Below are 14,760 nucleotides of genomic sequence, written 5' to 3' on the forward strand. Positions count from 1 at the left end.
AAAAAGAAAAAAAAAAAAAAGATCATACACTATGGCCAGCGGCCGTTCCACACAGATGTTCATGGCCACTTCATTCACTCTTTGAAAAGTAAACCTTGTTTTTTTTTTTTTATGGACACGTAGAAAAATAAAAACAGCATGCTCTCTGTCCATTACGTCAAAGGACTGTGCTCACGGCCATTCAAGTGATCCCAGGTCAACTGGCCAGAAAAAAAGAAAAAAAAACCCTTCCCGTACAGATGACCTTTTACACCAATGAATTTTCCCTATGTGTTACGTATATATTAGAAAAGAAATCAGCTACTGTAGCTAGGCGGTGTGACTGCAGGAAGGGCATGTCTCTGACTGTTAGCAGCACGCAGGAAGTGCATTTCTTCCCACTTCTTGCTATTTAGCAAAAAAAAAATTTTTTTTAAATGTGCTGATTGACTATGAGCACCTTTGTTAAAAGATGCAAACGACGCACGCGTACGGACACATGCATACACTCACACATGCACACATGCGCACAGACACACACGCACACACAAATGTGCGCATGCAAACACGCACACACACACACACACACACACAGATGCACACATGCACATACACTCACACATGCACACATGCGCACAGACACACAAATGCACACGCTCAAACACACACAGACAGACACATTCACACACACACACTAGTTACTCATCATTCCCATAGGCAATGGCCAGAAAGATCCATGGTTTAAATCCATTAATACACCGTTTGGTTATTAGAAATCTGTTTGCAAATTTAAGGCAGTGAGAAAAGCACCATTGTTAAACGTTGTTCCCTTCTTGACCAGATACTCTAAAGTCGTTAAAGTAAGCAGTGAACTGAGCCCTGTGGCCTCTGTGCAGCGCTGCTGGAACAGTGCTGTGACTCTGTACAGCCCGGTACAGAGCAGACCCACGCGCACGGGCGGAAGGACACAGACCATAATGAACACTGTCTCGGTCAGCCGTAGCCATGGGAAAGGTGCGGGGTCTGTGCCTCTGTGCGGGTGGCACTGATCACTAGGTACGATTGGCACTTCTCCAGTGTTTCACAGTAGTGGTTGCCCGGGTGACGCACAGTGCGCGTTTGTGCTTGTCTTTTCCCGACCGGGCCGCACGGATCTCGGAGCGGACGCCATTTTGTAAACCCGAGACTGGCGGCGCAGCCGCGGGGGGGGCCAGGCTGTGAGCTGGACCAGCGCTCGCCGGCGTCCGAAGCGCCTCGGTCACGTCACTCACGAATCGCGCCGCGAACGTCCGCCGCAAAAAAAGCAAAACGGAACGCAAAATCAAACCCTTCTCAAAACGTTAGAATTCCAGTTTCATCGTCGTAATGTATTTCTATATATCATCCTCTGTTTTGTTTTTTTTCACCGTGCGTGCAGCCCGGCTTTCTGGTACCCGACCAGAGGGGGGCGCTAGCTCCAGTTTACCTCTGTGTGTGGAGTCAGACCGACTCCCCCAAAAATTCAGCTCTAAGTAACGTTCTTCTCCCCCCCACCCACCCCTACACCCCCTTTTTCTTCCTCTGAACAGGAAGCGCCCAGCGTCCTGTCAAACGTGTGGACCGGCCGACGTTCCTAGTGGGGTGGGGGTGGGGGTGGGGGTAGCGCATTCCGGAAAGGGCTTCCTGGGGGGGGGGACGGGCTTCCCCCTGTGAGGTGTCTCTGAAACCCCGCCCCTCAGCCCTTCCCTCCTCCCTCTCTCTAGAGCGTGGACTCCAGGGAGGAGTCCAGCAGGTTGTCGTGGTTACTGGCGCTATCGCTGTCGCAGCTCTGGGCGCTGGAGTAGTTGGCGGCTTCCTGTAGCCGCATCAGCATGTCCATCTGGGAGGACACAGACAGAGCACAGGTTCCAGAGGAGGATGGCAAAACAAACAAAACAAAACAAAAAACAAAAAAAAAACAGATCAAAGCAAGAATCCAGCAATCCAGAGCGGTTGCACTGACCGGCCCCAAACTGAGTAGCAGCAAGCGCTCAAACCTCTGCGTCTGTGACAGATCCAGCAGAACAAACTCCACGGCCTTGCAGTGAGTTCAGCGGCAGCACTTAGGGAAGCCAGTCTGGCAACGCATCCGTGAACGCTGCTCCGCACCTGCTCCGCACACACTCTGACTACAGCCGTGTGAGAGGGGTTGCCAGGTCTGCCGCAACAGAGAGCTTGTTTCTTTCTCACGGAACCACCAACTGGGTCATCGCTGGGTCTCCTCATTCAAATAAGCGGCGGCTGAGATTCTTACGGAGAGATGCATGGCGCTTTACAAAATTATATTACAGCTTCTGCTGTGGGAAAATTCCTCTGAAATCACTCTTTTGAAACCAAGGATGTTTGAAGAACACGGTTCCATGATCTGAATTCACGCCGCTTTCGGATTAAAATGCATTTCGTCTCCTTGCGTTGCTGCGGGCTGGCTAAATTCTAAGATTAGATTTTGACGCAGCGCTGAATGCATTTAATTATATTTTACGTTTTTGACAGTTAATGTCTACAGCTGTCAAGCGCATCCTCGGCCCCCGCTGAACGTTTTCAATGCGCACAAATTTACTTTGCTCTTTTGCAAATGTGGATCTTGGAAAAACAAAGTTCTGCGAATTCAGACTTTATCTTTAAAAAACACAGTTCTACGTTTTTGGATCTAACGCTGCTTTCGGCTTTTGGATTAAACTGTTATCCTGGGTGGTATTTCATAAAGCAGGATTACTGAGTGAGCTGGATAACTGCGCTGAGTAAAACCCGGAACAGCTCTTTTTACTCCAGTCCGTGCTCCAGACTGGGGCCGGTTCCAGGTCTTACTCAGCACAGATACACCAGCTGACTCAGTGATCCTGCTTGATGACCCAGGGCCCTGTTGTTGCTCTGTTTGTGGCCTCACCAGTGGGTCCCCCTCGGCGTGGCCCGGGGGGGTCTGGGCGGAGGCGGCCCCCTCCGCGGCGGCGCTGCACCCGTCGTACCCCACGTCCTCCGGCCGCAGGCGCAGCAGGGCCTGCCAGTCGCGCTGCGCCACGCCGCTGCTCCACGGGTAGCTGTCGGTCACCCACTTGGAGGGGTCCTCCCACACGGCCCTCTTCCCGTACAGCTGCCGGACGAAGCAGAAACAGCGCCACCTGGTGTTAGAGGAGGAGACAGACAGACAGACCCCCTCCCCGGACTGACTCCGCCCACTGCGTACCTGCAGCCCCTCCCTCACAGCCTCCAGCAGGTAGGGCACCAGGGAGTAGTTCCACAGGTCGGTGAACCAAACGCGGGAGCCGTCCACGTCCATGGGGCAGGACAGGAACAGCCTGGGACCTGGGGGGGGGAGAGACCAGCAGCAGACCCGTCACAATACGCTTCTCTGAAACTCTTTGTGACAGCTGGGGGCCAATGAAAAGGGGCAAATGGCGTGATGTCATGTGACGCTCGGGCGGGGGGGCTGACCGATGGTGACGTCGGAGGAGCTGTGGGCCTCCAGGAAGCCGTTGAGGTGCTGCCAGGTCTTGGGGATCCAGTCGATGATCTTGATGAGCACGTTGCTGTACATGTTCCTGTCGATCTCCGTCTCGATCAGCTTCCTGCGCAGGAAGCGTCCCAGAAACCCTTTCACCGGCTCCGTGTGGTTGGCGCACAGCACCCACCTGCGAGAAAATGTTAAATGTACTCAAGCATACAGTACATATATAAATATATATATATAAATATATAAATGTATTCAAGGTCATATATAAATATACGCCATAACACAGGGAAACTGAAGCTTGCTGTCAGTTATTTTAAATTTGCACGGCGCTTACATTCACAGTACAGACTACTACCATATCACAGACTATGTTCTCATACAAACTAAAACTATAAAGACCTTGTCCAAAATAAAAATAAAAAAAACTGTTTGGAAACTGTTATGGTTACCAAAAATCAAAATCTCAAAAAGCAAAAAAAAAATAAAACAATAAGGCTCTTGAAACAGATGAACGAGTAAATAGACAAATAAAAGCATGCATAAACAACACACCTGAAGTTGTGGTGGAGCTCCAGGTTGGGCGAGGATGACACCCCTTGGTTCATGGTTCCGATGACATATGGACTGAGGTGTGAGAGGAACAGACACGGGTGAAATGGAGTGAAAAGGCAGTTAAAACCCTTTGAAGAGTAGGTCTTTCAGAGTGTTTTTATTATTTTTTATTGTAAGTCAGTGTTCTAGAACTCCACTGCTTTCAGTCACCAGTACTGATTTTTTACATCAGCATTAGAATGTTATATATTTGTGGTTAGAATGTTCAGGCTCACCTTATTACATTGCGTAACACTGAATAATCACATGGCAACAAGTACTAAAACCTGGTAAGTTATATATAGCAGTAAGTTCAACGCATGTGACTTGCATACCATTTGTGGTATTTGCAGTTGAGAAACCCATTAAAGATGTCGCTGAGAGCTCCGATATTGTGGAGATTGTCCAGGATGACCACCAGAGGGAGCTCTGCGTCGGTCTCCTCTGAGTTGCACTGCTCTGCCAGGCTGGACAGATACTGCCGCAGGTCCTGCACACAGAACACCACACACTTTAATCCAGGGCACTGAGAGATGCACTCATACACACACAGACACACGTACACATCTCAGTCCTTATTAAGTCACCAGTGGGGGTCCTGGCCCATAGTTTGGGCACCTCTGTTTTTTGGGCACCTGTTAAGCCCCTTACCTTGCTGGACTTGTGGTCCACGTTGAAGCTGGCAACCGCGCCCTCCCTGCGGTAGCTCCCGGACTTGGCGATGAGGTGCTCGGCCAGCTTGCCGGCCAGGAAGGTCTTGCCGGTGCCGCTGGGGCCCGACAGGATGATGCGGCGGTGCTCGGTCAGCAGGTTGAGGTAGCGCTGCACCACGGGCTTGGGGATGAGCGTGTCGAACGCCAGCGAGTCGATGCTGCTCTCCTTCACACCTTAGGAGAAAAAGGGGAACAAAAAGCAGGACAGGAGTAAGATCTCAACTGTAGTGTGCTGGCTGGTGTGCACAGAGGAGGACAATTCAGGTTCAGAAATTTAAATTCCAAACACCTGGATCTGATGATTAGCACAATTCTTTAGCCAGGAGGTAGAAGGACTAATGAGTGAAATCGGCTTGGCTGAGTTGGCTGGGTGGAAGGAACACACGGCAGGACTTTTACTCTCTGAGCCCTGCGACCCTCCCCCTCCGGGTGTGCAGATGCTGACGTTCCTTCCTCATATTTATTCTGGCTTCATTTTCTGAACATCTCCCATATTTTCCCACTATAGTCACGTACATGTTGAACATTACATTACAGGCATTTAGCAGACGCTCTCATCCAGAGCGACTTACACAACCTTTATACAGCTGGATATATACTTAAGCAATGCAGGCTCAAGGGCAGTGTTGTACCTGGGAATCGAACCTGTGACCTTTCAGGTTACTTAGACCAGTTCCTTACCCATTACGCCACACTAGCACGGACTGTTCTAGAACAGAGGGAAGGCAGGCAGGCTGCAGGGGGGCTGGGGCGAGGGGCCAGGGGCTACCTTTGAGGCTGATGGTGATGACGTTGTTGTCCCCCACCAGGTACCCGCAGGGCAGCAGCTCGGGCGCCTGGGAGGCGTGGCCTCGCACCACGTCCCCGATCCTGTAGCTGACGATGCTGTCCGAGCTCAGCCCCAGGCTGGTGAGCGGGTCCACCCGGAACACGTACTCCTGTTCGGGGGGGGGGGGGGGGGGGGGGGGTGGGGGGCAGAGCGGGGCACTTTAATGCTCACAAACGCGCACGCGTGTGGCCTTCGGACCAGGTGAGCTGCCGCACACCTGAACCCGCGGTTTCGTCAGGATTAACACTCATCCAGGGGAACAGAACACATACGTGTGGGGAAACCAAGGCTGTTTTTCAGAGAACACGTGTGTGACCGGTGAGTTGAGCTCCAGTGAGGAGCAGAACAGTGCCCGTTCTAAAGGCTGCTCAGGTGTGTAAACAGGTGTGTTCACCTTGAACAAGCGGCGAATGACACCGTCCAGCACGTCCCACTTGGTCTTTCCACTGACGCCGATGGAGCCAATCAGGTACTGCTGGCACTTCGTACCCTGGTTGGACCAACGGAACCAACAGACCTCATCACTTTCATGTTTATAATACGTTGCTATCGGCACGTTATTTCACACACTCTATTTACACACAGCTCGCATTTACGAGCGCAAGAAACGAGCGGTCTGCGTCGCCGGTCACCTTGGTCTTATCCGAGCCGTCCGCGTTCGACACCACGATCCTGACGCTCCGCCCCTCCTTGCGCAGGTTGCCCTGGTAACCGTCGTTCAGGAGGATGTCCGCGGACATGATGGTGTCGGTGATGTTGAGGTTGCTGAGCGATAGGCCCAGGGACTGGCGCGAGGAGGAGGAGGAGGTGCTGGAGGCCTCCGAGGGGGGGCGGGCGTTCTTGGCGAGGGCGGGCGGTGGGGGGGTGCTGCTCCCCGTGGATTTGAGCTGGTCGTTCTCCGCCTTCAGCAGCTCGATCTCATTCTGGGGGGGGGTGAGAACCACAAGGGCGACAGTCACCACAAGTCACATGACATGACTTGTCGCAGGACAAATATGGATACTTGCTATTAACAATTAACAAGTCTTCCCATAGTCTCAATGCTATGCAGATCCCTAATAATACAAGACCACCCCCCCCAGGGTGCACTCTGTCTCCTCTCCAAAGCCTGCCATTATGGGCTGCTGTTGTCTCTGCAGCCTGCCCGGTGCCACAGTGTTATGATGAGGCTCTTGTTAAGCCCACAGCAGAAGGCGTGCCCCTCCGTGGGAGCGCTCGGGTCCCAGGCCCCGGCGGGACAGCGTCAGTGTGAGAGCCCGGCCTCCCTAATCCCTGTTATTAAAACCCCCTGTTCCTGCTCACGCCCCCGAACCGAACACACATCCCGTTTTTTTTATTTTTTATTTTTTCCCCCAAAGGGACAAATCGAGAAGCCATGCCGGGAAACCTGCCATATTCAAACACTCACAGAAATCTACAAAACCTGCCGAGACGCAAAATAACACTGCGATGAAATAAATAATGTATAATCAATTGTACACAATGATCGGCAAGTACCATCTTTGTCGTCTTTCAAATTTGAGTATTTCACATATAGTACTATTCTCAACTGAGCACTAATAAAGGGCTTTACTCTGACCCAAATAACCACACACAGACATTTCTAGAAACTATAAAGCGTCTATTTTTCAGTTACAAAAAAAGCACATATGTTCATGGAAGCTCCTAGTTACAGCTGAGATTTGATGAGTGCAGTTCTGTGAAGGCGAGACATCATAGTGCAAGGCTGGGACAGTACGGTTGATGTGTGAACGCGGTACGACGGTGATGGCGGATTTTGGAGCCGCCAGGAGGGCGGTTGGCGGCCGCTGGGATCCGCGGCGGGCGACTGACCTGCATGCGGTTCATGGCCTCCCGGATCTGGTCCAGGTGGTGGGCGGAGCTTAGGGCCTCCAGCCGGATGTCCGTCAGCTTCAGCTCCTTCTCCCGCAGCTCGTTCTTCAGCTGCAGGATGATCTCCGCCTCGGCCTCCGTGCACTCACACAGCCTAGGGAGAGGGAGGGGGGGGGAGGGAGGGGGAGAGGGGGGCGGGGGGGGGAGAGAGAGAGAGAGAGGGAGAGAGAGGGAGCCAGAGAGAGAGGGAGTGAGAGAGAGAGAGAGAGAGAGAGAGAGAGAGAGAGAGAGAGAGAGAGAGAGAGGGGCGGGGGAGAGAGAGAGAGGGAGAGGGAGAGAGAGAGAGAGGGAGAGGGAGAGATGGGGAGGGAGAGATAGAGAGAGAGAAAGAGAGGGAGCCAGAGAGAGAGAGGGGGAGGGAGAGATAGAGAGAGCGAGAGAGAGAAAGATAAGTTTCACATATTCATCAGATACACTGGAGTTCAACTTGCTAAAACTCAAAGTATTAAAGGTCGTTAAGATACTGATGTGTGTCAATCATCACTAGTGAATCATTCGTTATCCCATTCATCTGTAACAAAAATTATTGCAACATATTAAAATGCATAGCACAACAGAATTACACACGAGACTAATGCATGCAACAAAAATTCATATACTTTTCATACATGGTGCTGCTAGATGCCACTAAATTCTACACACTGCACCTTAAAAACGTATTCCTCCTATTTTTAATATATTGCCACGTTGCTTTTTCATAACAGATCGTTGTGTCCTGAACAATCAGACAAATGCTCACACGCACTTGAGAGAAAACCGATTTTGGGGTTCTTTGATCATTAAGAGAGGTTTTAGTGTTAGAGCCTGGATAAAGGGGAATAATATGAGGGACGGGACGGGGGACGGGGGGCAAACAGGCAGGGGGACGCACTCCACACTCCATGCAGCGCACCCCTGTTACCGAGATCTGTGCTTGTAGATCACATGACCGTTTGGCCTTTTCTTGGGCGCCCAGACTGGAGAGGACTTGCTATCACAAAAACACTTGCTACAGACGGACGGACGGACGGACAGACAGGCAGACACACGAAGCCAGGGGAGAGGTGAAACACACAGATCTAACTCAAAACTAACACTCAGAAAGGGCAAAGCTATAGCACAGAGCAAAAACAGGACAAATGAACATATTTGGGCCACGGCAGTGGGCATACAGTATATAGGCTGTCCTATCTCAATCTGTGTGTGCGTGTGTGTGTGTGTGTGTGTGTGTGTGCATGTACATGTGTGTGTGCATGTACATGTGTGTGTGTGGTGTGTGTATGCGCGTGAGTCTGCATGTGTGTGCATATGTGTGAGAGCATGTGAATGTGTGTGTAGTTCTGTGTATGTGCGTGAGTGTACATGTGTGTGTGAGAGCATGTACACGTGTGGTGTGTGTATGTGCGTGAATGTGTGAGAGCATGTACACGTGTGTGTGGTGTGTGTGTGTGTGTGCGTGTGTGCGTGTGTATGTGCGTGAGTGTACATGTGTGTGTGTGTATGTGTGCGTGTATGTGTGTGGTTCTGTGTATGTGCGTGAGTGTGCATGTGTGTGTGTGTGCGGGCACTCTGGACTCACTCGATGCTGGAGGGGGAGGGTCTGAGGGAGGTGACGCTGCCCTGGCTGGCTGCGTGCTGCAGCTTCGGGGAGGAGGGCAGGGAGGAGTCCGCCTGCTCCTCGATGTCCGAGTGCGGGGACGCCGGCTTGCTGGCCTTCTTCTTGCTGAAGGCCTGCTTGAAGGAGCTCCGCAGCTGCAAGACAAAGGCCCGCGTCAATCTGCGTTTCCCTCTCCCGCTCAGGGGGTTAGTCCATCCGGAGCCAGCCTGGGGTGAGTCGGCAAGCAGGAAGTAAAGGCGCTAGGACACAAAGGAGTCTGGGAAGCAGAGTCAACCTAACGCAACCACGTAAGGCTCGGAGCTGAGGGAGAAAACTTAAGCAAGAAAAATGACACCTTGAAGGCGCTCTTTTAGAAAGTTACAGCCCTACATTTCTCTTCAGCGCAGTGTAGAAAATCTATCGCAGACAAGATGGCACCCTTTCACAGAGCGATGTCGCCGTCTGTTGCAGCAGGTGCTAATCCATTACAGGTGATCCACCGAGCTCACTCACTCGAGCACAACCGCAGCTTAGCGTTCAAATAACAAGGTTTGAAAGTAATTGGGTGGACCAAAGAGGCCAAAGACCCCTTTTCCATCAATGCAAACATGCCCTAAGTTCCTGGTATTAGATCCCTCATTCATTTTAAACGCTGAAGCAAGGGTAGCTGCACGTAGCTGCTGAGGGAATGACACGGGGGGGCAGAAGCAGTCTTCAGCAACCACAGGAGGCTCATGGGTAAAAAAGTACTTGAAAGTGAGAACGAGCGAAGAGGCTCAAGGTGACAGCCTATAAAGATGAAAATGTTTGAACCACACATACAGCATGGCTTCACTTGCTATAGGTTTGCGTTTTAGATCGTGCACTCAAGGTTCAATTTTCAGTTGAAAAAAAAAATAATGACCAGTATAACCTTACCACTACATAATTTCGACATGTGCCCAAATTGTATCTGTGTAACTACTACAGGATAATGTGCGTGCATTTATATAATAAATTCAATTCAATTTGTATGGCGCTTTTTTACAAAGACACTGCCAAAAATATGCTTAACAGTGGGAATACAATTGTACTATTATTAAGCACATACTTTAAACAGGCAGGATCCTGTCTGGTGTACTGTGATAGTACCCTTGTGTTGTTTGTGGTAACTGGCAGTAAGCAGGTCTGATTCACTCGCTCTGCTCAGCAGTCATGTACTTTCAGTCCCAGCTTTTATTTTGGGTTTTTAAAACGGAGCACTCTTCATACAAGCTTCCAGTCAAAGGGTACAGGGGGCTCTTGCCATGCAGATGCCTGAAGCTGCAGAGCAGCACGTGGCGTAAAGGGGGTGGGGTGAGGGGGGGGGGGGTAGGGGGATTGGGTGGGCCCCACCGGAGGGGGCGGGGTCACACATCCACTAACCTGGGCAGGGATGGAGTCGGCCACCTGAAGGTAAAACACACTCACTATTAACAATGCCGTTCGGCCACAGGTCAAACGCACACAGTGGGGGCGGGGGGGGGAGTCACTGCACAGCCCTGTAATATTACTTTCGGCCATTTCACAACATAAAAATAAAAATTTGTTTAAACTTCCAAAAGGGCAATTATTGTGCAATTAGTTCCTTTAATGGGACAGATGCTGAGCTGTGTCCCTGTGTGCATGTGTATCTGTTTGTGTGTGTGTGTGTGTGTGTGTGATTTCATTTCCCTCAGCCGTCTCATGTGTGATAAAGATGCTGTTCCCTAGCTGGGCTCTGTTGCAGGCACATCACCAGCAGGCTGAGGCAGATTTCTCTCATTGTGCCCAGTTCTGCTACACGTGTCTGGAGAGAATCAGCAGAACTGGGGTCTTTTCAGGTTTTCTGAAGCGACAGAAGCCCTTTTCCCTGGAAACCACACCCCCCCAATCCCCCCCCCCCAAAAAAACTGTATGGGATTCAACACTAAGGGGATTTGAGTTTTTTCTTTGTGAAAGCTCTGCTCTGGCGCTCCAGGAAGAGGAAGTCGCTTGAATTTGTAAGCCTCCTTGCTGATCTGGGACTTTACCCCCACAATCTCAGAAACCTCTTAGGCACACATTTACAAGCAACACGGACAACAAGAGTGAGCAGAGCTGCAGACTATGTATATATAGATGAATGACGAATAAGCACATTACCAAATATACATCCATATGCATGGGTTCTTCAGGGCTAAAGACTTTCTTTTAACTGCATTTTAAACAAACAGTAACAGCACTTCAAGTGACAGGAATTTATCACAGGGGGCAAATTAATGTCCGCTTGAGGGTGAGAAGAGACTGGAGGCTCTGACCCATCTTCCAGTCACCCCTTACGCTGGTCCCACTACCAAGACCCCGCCCCCTGCCCTGATCCCCTCCCACACAGCTCCTCCCAGGCCCCGCCCCCTTACCCAGCTCTTCTTCTTCTTCTTCTTGGCGTCGGCGTCGGCGGCACTGCCGATGCTGGAGTGGCTGGTGCCGCTGTTGATGCTGGACATGCTGTCAGAGGAGTGCTGTCTCCTGATCCTCAGATCTGAGCAACGCACACACACACACACACACTGCATTAAACAGGTACACACACATGGATGCACACACACACTCCCTTAAACAAACACAGTACACACAGCGCACACACACACTTTCCTTTCCACTTCGATTTTCACAGGCTATGGTACACAATGTCCCAGACAGAGGCAATGACTAAGAATGCGGAAAATCTTTTGTGCATTCAGAAGCACCTATTGAGGCTTTAAAGGATAATCTTCAACATTAGGCACAGAGAGCAAGGCTTCATATCATTATTTGGCTCTAAGTAGACATTAGAATGATCCCAGCATATTGCTCTTAAATGCTATTGTTGGACATGTAATGTATGCTCATACACATGTATTTTTACACCCATTATTATTTAAAGCTCAATGTGATTTCAGTGCATTTGAGGCTGTGCTGCAAAGCCAAAGCACATTTATATTGCCAGGATAATCCCACTGGAGTTTGCTCTGGATCAGGGCATCTGCACAAATAAATAAATTAAACGCTTCTTGTGTGGTGTTGATGTGCTGTGAAGGAAGATCAGGGAAACACTGAGTCTTATTCCACCCTCCCCCCAAGTTTATGACAGCAGTGGCCTCTCCTCTCCCCTGCTCTCTCCTCCTCTACCCTTCTCTCTCTTCCTCTCCGCTGCTCTCTCCTCCACTCCCCTCCTCTATCCTCTTTCCTCCTCTCTCCTCCTCTCCTCTACCCTGCTCTCTCGTCTTCTTTTCTCTCCCTCTTCTCTCCTCTCTCCTCTCTCCTCTCCCCCCCCTCTCCCTCTCTCTTCTCCACTCCCCTCTTCTCTCCTCCACTCCCCTCCTCTCCCTCTCTCCCTCTCTCCCCCTCTCCGCTGGCGGAGTGCAGTACCTCTGTGCACGTGGTCGGGGCCGTTGAGGGCCACTTGAATGGCGGTCTGGGCGTCGGTGTTCTGGGTCTTCAGACCCTCGATGGTCTCCCTCAGCTCAGCCAGCTCAGACTCCTGAGAGCACACACTCCATCACGTCAACAGCAGCCCACGCTTCTGTCTCACACACACATACATCTATATACATGCACATGCATGCATGCACACACACACACACATACACACATACATATATATGCAGGCATGCACACACAAATGTGCACACGCGCGCACACACACTTACCCACACACATGCAGACAGACACACACACATGCACATTATTCCATGAAATAGCACAACTAATAATACGCCAATCCCTGAGAGCACAGAGAGGTTCATTGGCATGCATGACCGGGCCAATCCACCTTTAATTACGACTGTCAGCGGCTGCTCTTCCACTGGAAAGCCAGCAGCGATAAGCCATGAGCAGATTTCAAAAAGCTGAGCATATAGTTTTTCTATAGCTACTTAAAATAAAGTGCGTCACACTGCCTCTCATTGTATCTGACGGACAGACGGAGAGAAGCGGCGGTGCAGTTCAGCCGGCCGGAGCTGTTCCGGGGGTCCCGATAGGGTTTCAGCTCTAATTAAGAACGTCGGCCGGGCGCCGCGGTGGGCCCAGGAAAGACGGCCTCCGTTTAATTTAGCGGGGATTAAACCTGACAAAACTCATCACTTTTACCAAAGGTTTTCTTTTTTTTTTTTTATAGTAATAAGACATGACTTCCTTTTAAAAGCGCAGGGCAGGCACGTGCATCCTCTTCAGTAATCTTTGTTTCAGAGCGCAGAGGGCAATTCTGTCCGGGGTCAGTTATGATAATCCCCCTCAGATACGCGAGCCCTGCCACTCTCGGCCTGCAACAACAACTCTCCTTCTCCAAGGCTCCCCCTTCTGCATTTGAGCGCGTTCAGGGACTCAAGCGAGCGTTCATGACCAGGTTTTCACTTCTTAAGACTCGGAAAACACATCAAGAGCAGCCTTAGCCTTTATCCTCCAACAGGAAGATACAGAATCCCCAAAGAACAAATTAATGGGGACAGATTAAGTTCAGCCCACATTAAAAAAAAAAAAAAGAAAAGTTCATAAGCGCTCTGGAAAGTGCAGTTAGGCTGGCGTATTTCACAGTAACCATGGTAACCGTAACGCGCTGCAGAAGTAGGGGAGCTGAAGGGGTCGGATGCGGAAGTGACCTGCGTTTCCTGGCGGCGGGGGGTGGGGGGGGGGGGCGGGGTTTTGGCGACGTACCTTCTGCTCGGCGGTCATGGTGAGGCTCTGCAGGCGGCCGGTCATGTTCGACAGGCTCTTCTCGAAGGCCGCCACCAGGTGAGACTGTCAAAGTGCGGGAGGCGGAGTCAGACACAGCGATCAGGTGGCGACTGACTCCCGAGCTTTATAAAACGCTTCAGATATCCGCTTTTTAAAAACCAATCTCCTTCACTTCAGGGTTTGAAACTACAGAACACAAGAGTTGAGCATGTCTCCAACAGCAGCTCTCTCGTACACAGAGGAGTATAAATATTGAACACAAATCCATAAAACTCACTCACTCCACCCTTGTCTGGTTCATTACTGCTTCCCATTCCAGACTAAACGGTGCCTCTCCGAACCCGTGGCCCTCTCCCTCAGGTGCCCTGGCTGGCTCAGCCCCCCTACCTGTCTGCTCTGCGGGCGGGGCTGCGCAGACCCCCACACTGCCCCGGACGGGCCCGTCTGCGCAGTCCCGACCCCCCGCTCGCCCCCCTGCCGCTGGGCTCCGGGGTAGCGGTTCAGGGCCGGCCAGACCAGCGACTCGGCCAGAGAGCTGCGCCTGCTCCCCGTGGACCTCACATGCACAGGCTCTCTCACAGACATGCTCTCTCACAGACACGCTCTCTCTCACAGACACGCTCTCTCACAGACACGCTCTCACACTCACTCTCTCACACGCTCTCCAGCAGCCTCTGCTCTCAACTATAATCAGAGACGGGTGGACATAGAGAGGGAGGGGTCAGAGCTGACCCCACCCAACTCACTGAGAGAGTACAGAGAGAGAGAGAGAGAGAGAGAGAGAAAGAAAGAGGAAGGGAGGGAGAGAGAGAAAGAGGGGGAGTGCAAAAAAGAGAGTGGGAGGGAGAGGGACAGAGGGAGAGAGAATGAGTGTGTGCACGCGCGCGTGTGATCAGCGGTAAGTTTAGAGCTTTAATCTGATCTCTCCCTCCCTCCCTCACCCTCTCCCTCCCTCTCTCTCCCTCCCTCCCTCCCTCCCTCACTCGCTCTCGCCCTCCCTCCCTCCCTCCCGCCCTCT

General features: G+C 51.4%; 1 protein-coding gene across 7 annotated transcripts in view; it reads right to left on the reverse strand.

Annotated features, from left to right (window-relative positions):
* Positions 1–1,374: 1,374 nt before the first annotated feature.
* Positions 1,375–14,760, reverse strand: part of LOC118219059 (neuron navigator 3-like) — a 133,785-nt gene continuing 120,399 nt past the window's right edge. For 6 of the 7 annotated variants that reach the window (XM_035401887.1, XM_035401890.1, XM_035401884.1 and 3 more), the window contains 16 exons: positions 13,722–13,805; positions 12,438–12,549; positions 11,447–11,568; positions 10,455–10,478; positions 9,033–9,205; positions 7,415–7,568; positions 6,214–6,504; positions 5,976–6,071; positions 5,522–5,690; positions 4,691–4,926; positions 4,375–4,529; positions 4,001–4,072; positions 3,430–3,626; positions 3,182–3,300; positions 2,885–3,088; positions 1,375–1,837 (listed from right to left, as the gene is read on the reverse strand). In XM_035401887.1, the coding sequence (XP_035257778.1) occupies positions 1,718–1,837; positions 2,885–3,088; positions 3,182–3,300; positions 3,430–3,626; positions 4,001–4,072; positions 4,375–4,529; positions 4,691–4,926; positions 5,522–5,690; positions 5,976–6,071; positions 6,214–6,504; positions 7,415–7,568; positions 9,033–9,205; positions 10,455–10,478; positions 11,447–11,568; positions 12,438–12,549; positions 13,722–13,805 (2,328 nt within the window). In that variant the 3' untranslated portion in view covers positions 1,375–1,717. The remainder of the gene's footprint in view (positions 1,838–2,884; positions 3,089–3,181; positions 3,301–3,429; positions 3,627–4,000; positions 4,073–4,374; positions 4,530–4,690; positions 4,927–5,521; positions 5,691–5,975; positions 6,072–6,213; positions 6,505–7,414; positions 7,569–9,032; positions 9,206–10,454; positions 10,479–11,446; positions 11,569–12,437; positions 12,550–13,721; positions 13,806–14,760) is intronic. The other variant, XM_035401885.1, reaches the window with a different exon arrangement.

The sequence above is a fragment of the Anguilla anguilla genome, chromosome 19 (assembly GCF_013347855.1).
Source record: "Anguilla anguilla isolate fAngAng1 chromosome 19, fAngAng1.pri, whole genome shotgun sequence".
NCBI lineage: Eukaryota > Metazoa > Chordata > Actinopteri > Anguilliformes > Anguillidae > Anguilla > Anguilla anguilla.